The sequence below is a fragment of the Peromyscus leucopus genome, chromosome 9 (assembly GCF_004664715.2).
Source record: "Peromyscus leucopus breed LL Stock chromosome 9, UCI_PerLeu_2.1, whole genome shotgun sequence".
NCBI lineage: Eukaryota > Metazoa > Chordata > Mammalia > Rodentia > Cricetidae > Peromyscus > Peromyscus leucopus.
The window spans coordinates 4076722-4083187 of NC_051070.1; the positions used below are offsets into that span (position 1 = coordinate 4076722).

The 6466-nt window shown below is 52.0% G+C and overlaps 1 protein-coding gene across 1 annotated transcript in view; it reads right to left on the minus strand.

The window, feature by feature from the left end:
* Rap2a (RAP2A, member of RAS oncogene family) overlaps positions 1-3812 on the minus strand; it is a 28285-nt gene extending 24473 nt beyond the window's left edge. The window contains exon 1 of the mRNA XM_028868227.2: positions 3430-3812. Coding sequence (XP_028724060.1) covers positions 3430-3743 — 314 coding nt within the window. The 5' untranslated portion in view covers positions 3744-3812. The remainder of the gene's footprint in view (positions 1-3429) is intronic.
* Positions 3813-6466: the final 2654 nt, after the last annotated feature.

Here is a 6466-nt window from a genome sequence, read left to right on the forward strand (position 1 = left end):
TTTTATTAAAATATATGTGCTTACCACTCTTTTTTTTTGTCTGATCCAAACTCGAAGAAGGAAAAGAAAAGAAAGCTTATGAATTATACATAAGGCCAATTTTCAGATGGTTCACTTGGCTTTGAAAAGAAGTTGTGTGTGTGAGTGTGTGTGTGCGCGTGCGCATGTGTACAATTGGGAGACCATGGGTAGCTGTGGAGACGGTGTTTGCCCTAAGCATTAGGACCCGATCTCAGAACCTAGAATCAACATAAAGCAGCACACATCTCTAAACCAGGATTTGAGAAGGCAGAAATGGGAAGATCGCTGCGCTGTCCAGTCTGTCCAGCTGAATCATCCAGGCAGAGGGAAGGAAAGAAGGCTTAGAGGTGAAGAGCTCTTGCTGCTCTTGCAGAACTGAGTTTGGTTCCCAGCACCAACATGCAGCTCACAACCATCTGTAACTACAGTTCCCCAGGAGGCCTAACAGCATGCATGTGGTGCACATACGGATTTGTCCGCAAACATTCATACACACAAAAATAAACACGTTTTTAAAAAAAGGCAGATGGCTGTGGTGGTTTGAAGAAGAATGGCCCTGTAGGCTCCTACATCTGAATGCTTAGTTACCAGGGGGTGGCACAATTTGAAAGGATCAGGAGGTGTGGCCTTGCTGGAGGCGGTGTCACTGGGCTCTGAGGTTTCAAAAGCCCACGCCAGGTCCAGACTGCCCCTCTCTGCCTGTGGATGGAGAGGCAGCTCTCAGCTACACCAGTGCCATGTACCCACGAGGACAATGACAGACTGAGCCTCTGAAACTTTAAGCAAGTTCCCAGTTAATGCTTTCTTTTCTGAGAGTTGCCTTGGTCATGGTGTCTCTGCACAGCAACGGAAGAATGACTGAGACAGTGACTCCGTGGGTAAAGGGGCCGGCTGCACACGTCTGGCAGCTTGAGTTGGATCCCCTGATCCACCAACAGGTGGAAGGAAGGTCAGTTGTCTTCTGACCTCCACATGTGTATCACAGCACATGGGTCATGGCCTCCACGCATACATGTGTAATAACAAAAGCATTTTTTAAATGAGGTGTAGAGCAAATGAATAAGACCCATGTCAAACTCTGGCCTCTACACGAATGCACACACAAACATGTGTGTATGCACACAGTTATAACAATGAAAGAAATAAGGGCCAATTTTAATATTTTAAAAAATGAAACAGTCCAGAAAGTATCAATAAAACGAAAAGCTCCATTTCTCTGTTGCTATGCTCCACCTGAAACTTGGGTCAAATGTTCATTCTCCTGTCTTTTTTCCATAAGGTCTCCCATAAGGGAAAGTAGTTTACAAAACAAACAAAATACTTTCCCATGACTAATTTACATTGCTCCTTAGTCTCACTGTCTATTTCAAACTGTGATTATAAACATGAGTTATTTCCTCCCAAACTGCAATTATGTATCAAGGGTAAAGCCAAAGGAAGTCCCAGTGACAAGTTACAAGAAGGACAGGACCTAGAAGTGGGTGCCCAAGCCCGACATAGGCACTTTGATCTCAGTATTCCACTGGCAGAGGCAGGAGAATCTCTGTGACTTCGAGGTCACTGGTCTACATGGTGAATTCTAGGACAGCCAAGTCAACATAGAGAGACCCTATCTCCAAAAAAAAAAAAAAGGCAGTGGGGGCCCACGGGGTTCTCATGACACCATTATCTATGTTTCCCAGTGGGAAACGCTGCTCAATTCTAGTTCAGTTCATCAATGGTCTTCTTACATCAGGAGTTGAAACTAGGGAGTCCAGGTGAGTAGAACCCTAGTCTATTGTCCTGGGGGGAGGTGCCAACCAAATCAATTGCTGCAATAAACCAATTAATCCATTATCATAACTGAGCTGCACAGAAAACACAACATGACGTAGATCATCCCATCCAGTATTTCAACATGCTCTTGTGTTAAGGAGTCATTCCTGCACAGATGTGTTTGAATTGAGGTGTGAAGGCCGGACAGCTGGAACACTTAGATCATTATTTGTATCTACAAACAACGTCAAGAAAACACATTAGTACACCCACATGTGTGTGCCCACATGCATATACCACGCATGAAAACAAATTTCTAAAAAATAAGACTAGAAAAGTTGAAGCTGTAAGAGTCACCAACTTTGGGAAGAAATCATAAAAATATCCACTGTTCTCTAATTTGGAATTGAACACAAGAATGTAGAAATTTTTAGTATGGTTATTAACACGCATACTCAAGTAGCTGGGAGGGGCAATGAGGAGGGAGCATGTCCTTTGACTTCACATACAGGGTTAAAACCCCACCACTTGGAATGAGTTTTTTGAGTATTCCTTGAATACAAATAAATTACTCTGGGCTCGGAAATGAGCACACCCTAACTGACTGATAAATGTCATTGTATCTACTTTAACTTTCAATAGTGACTTCAGATTTAGCTACAACTAGAAGAATCCTGAAAGATTATCAGTAGTATTAGTTTATAAGGATCAGAAAAGAAAGTTATTAGTTAAGAGGAACTAGAAAATATTGCCCAAACTCCCCAATAACAAGTTAGATTTCCAATATTTAAGTTAAGGGGGAAATACATGGCATCAACTTAAGAGAAAACATTGAAAGCATTCAGACTACCAGCCACATCCAAAATGCATTCTTTGAGCAGTTTACACCCGGAAAAGCTTGCTTGCATCAACTCCTCCACCCCCCATTAACTTTAAATTAGCTGATACATAAGCTACAGCTTACACTAAACTTCTGTCTGGTTTCCAAGAATAGTCTCCTTCCTTTTTTGAGCGGGAGAGGGTAGATTGTATGAGTGAGTGAGTAAGTAGTGGTAGGGGGGGAGGAGGGAGGAGGGAGAGAGACGGGGGGGGGGGGGGGGAAGAGGGGGGAAGCTGCGTTATTTCAATGTAAATGTCACAAGCGTGCTTCTATATGTCAACCCTGATGAATGTTGTGAGATCTTCAAAGTATTTGACAATGTTTCTTTAAAGTTTTGCACTAATTCATTTCTGCCAACCTCTTGGCAATATGTAATCTTTTCCGCGATGAGAAAGGCCCTTTTAACTCATATTGACATTGTCACAGAATACATGTGTGCAAGTTTGGGCTGTCAAACCTCATAAGGGTGGATTTGGGCGCGCGCTCACTCTGCACAGGCGCGCCTACACTTAGCTTCCCTTTTCCCAGCGCCCACCTACTCATCCCTTCTCTCCTTGCAAGTTTGAAACTTTGTTTTCTCCGGGGTACAGAACAAGCGCTACCAATGTCCTAGAGACAAAGCGCTGAGCTGGGGTTTAACGGGATGCCCAATTTTAGTTGTGAAACAAAGCCCGCAAATCTGAGCCCCAGGAGGAGGAGGTGGTGCATCCCGGGCGGGCCGGGGCCGGGGATCGCCGCGGCCGCCGAGCCCCCGCGTGCCCCGATCTGCTCACCGCTTCACGCGGATGATCTGGTCCCGCATGGGCTTGATGTCCTGGAAGCTCTGCTGGTTGACCAGGCTGTAGACCAGGATGAAGCCCTGGCCGTTCTTGATGTACAGGTCCCGCATGGACGCGAACTGCTCGGTGCCCGCCGTGTCCAGGATCTCCAGCACCGACGGCGACGAGTCCACCTCGATCTCCTTGCGGTAGAAGTCCTCGATGGTGGGGTCGTATTTCTCGATGAAGGTGCCGGTCACGAACTGCACGGTCAGGGCGGATTTGCCTACCCCGCCCGAGCCCAGCACCACCACTTTGTACTCGCGCATCGTCCCTGCGCGGCCGCCGCCGCCGCCGCCGCCCGCGACATAGACCTGCGCCCGCGCGCCGCGCCCCGACCCGCGGCCCCGCCGCCCTCGCGGACACGCCGGCTCACGGCCGCGCCAGCGCCCTGGGTTGCCGGCGGCGGGGCGGCAGCCGAGCGAGCCGCGCACGGCCCTGGGAGCGCGGCCAAGCCGGGCGGCGACACAGCCCCGAGGGCGCCGGCAGCGACGGAGCGCGAGCCCGAGCCGGAGCCGCCCCAGCCGCGGGCCCGCAGTGCCGCCCGCCCCGCCCCGCCCCTCGCGCCTCGCGCCTCCACGCCCAGCTCCCGCCGCCGCCGCCGCCGCCGCCGCTTCCCCGGCGCTGGAGCGCGCGCCCGAGCCCGAGCCGCAGAGCTGCCGGGGGCGGGGCCAGCCGGACGGGGCGGGCTTAGAGGAAGCCCCGCCTCTCCCGCCGTCGCCTAGCGACCGGCCGCGCGCTGCCGCGAGGTCCCGCTCGGCGCCGCCGCCTGCGCCGCGCCGAAATAAGCAGGTTCCGCAGACGCCTGGCAACACCCAGCCCCACAGGCCTGCGCGCTGCGCCTGCGCGCTCTTTTCCCCCGCCCCCTAGGCGGGCGGCGACGTCAGACTCCCACGCTCGGGCTTTGCCGGCGAGGTGAAGGTGGAGGGGCCGCGGGGACAGGAAGGTGTGTTCACGGTGTTTGGGGACCCCACGGCAGGCTAGCATTAGGAGGGCTTGGTTTTCTCTTGTGAAGCGGGACGGCGCGAGCCCGGGGGGCGACGACAGCCTCGCGGCCGCTGCCTGAACTTAACACAAGCCGAGGGGAGCTCGGCGCGACTCGGGCGAGTCGGCGGCGCCCAGGCCACACGCAAACCCGGTCTGCGCCCGATGACGTCGCCGGGCCCCACCCACCACCCTCCAGTCCCGCCCTCCTCCGTGATTGACATAAGCCGAGCCCCTCCCACACCTTGGACAGGCAGCCGCGGGCGCCTGGAAAACCTGGAGCGCGGCTGCGCCCGTCACGGTCAGGAGACCTCAGCAACACCTCAGCAACAGCCTGAGGGACGGTCTACGCGGGAGCTTGGATTCACTGCAGCCAATCAGGTCGCGTTCCTGGACGCTAGCCTGCCACTCTTGACCAATAGAAAGGCGTCTCATCTTGTGAACCAATCGGGATGAAACCCAGTCCTAGACGGAGCCAACGCCCCTCCCGGAGCATGGCGGGCCTGGGCGTGTGCGCCTGCGCGCGCCCTAGGAACCAATCATAGACCAGTAGGCTTAGGCTGAGCCAATCAGAGCTCTGCCGGTGCCTGGCCTCCCAGTCTGGGATGGAGGCGGCGCCGGGCTGCGGGCGCTGGGAGGGGCGGAGGTGGAGGGCCCGGCGCGGCCGTGCTGCGGGGAAGGAGCGGGGTGTCGGCAGGCTGGAGGCTGGGTTTTGTGTTAACGTCGCTCCGTGGCGTTCTGCCTGGAGATGGGCATGGAGGTGGTGGCGGAGGAGGCGGGCTGGGTCGTGGGCGGCATGGAGGAAACGGGGTGAGCCATCTTCCGGCCCCCCGGGAGGCGTCCATCCAGCATCGTCGGCTGTGGTCCTCCATAGGCGCCTCCTAAAATGTGTATTTTCGCACTCAGCTTTAAAACAGCCTGTCTCTGGCCACTGCATCTTCGTCATCCTCTCCCAGCCATAATTTATGAGACGTTTGACCCTTCAACCTGCACTAACTGGCCATTGCCATTTATCTCCATTAAACTGTGTCCTTGAGATGACGACCCCTCACATTTCTTGAGAATGCCATATTTTTCCAGTTCTGTCAGAGCTCAGTGTACCCTTCCGCCGTTCAGATTTCCCACAAGGTCACTGTAGAGTGGCCCTGGGTCTGAGTTCCTCTAACAGCAAAGCATTCTTTGCCATCTTTTCTGTCACTTGTCAGAGTACAAATGTGTATTCTAATACAGGAGTCCCTGGCTGCCCGTTATTTCTGAACATTTAAAAAACATTCCGTATGCTTGAATTATCTAGCTCCAATGTAACTACAGATTTTCATTGAAAACAATTTAGAGCAACTGCCCTGTCAGACTGAAAATGTAAACTACTGTCTCTCCTTCTTTCATATCCATGGAGGTTTGGTTCCAGGACACCTCCCAGACCAAATGCCGGCACATGCTTAAATCCCTCACGTGAAATGCCATATTTGAATTTAGCCTACACATCCTCCTATATACCAGTTATCTCTAGACTCCTTGCAATACCTAATATATTGTAAATGTTAGGCAAATCGTTATTGTATAGTATTTGGGAGGGGGACATGAATCACATAACAAACATATGCTCAGTACAGAACACCATTCTCCAATGTTTTCGGACTATTGTGGGTTGAATACAGGAATACAGCGGATTGCTGATAAAGCTCAGTCATTATTTTGGCCTACATAGGCCGGTCATTACTTCTTGATTCTGTGCTGTGAAGATTTAAGAAGTTGAATCTTAGCCAGAGATAGGCAGTGAAGAAAAATTATGAGGAAGCATCAGGATTATTTCTGGGAGTTGAAACTCAAGAGGGTCTCCTCTCCCATTTTAAGCTAGTCGTGTAAGGAAGTGAACTAAAATTGAGAGAGCATGCGCAGGTGCTTCATGTCTGAATGGCTTTGGCAGCAATGTGTCAAGAGGTTTACACAGGTGGTGCTAGAGCTGGGCTTTTAGAAGTCTGATTTTCTGAAGACGAGGAGGCTTGCT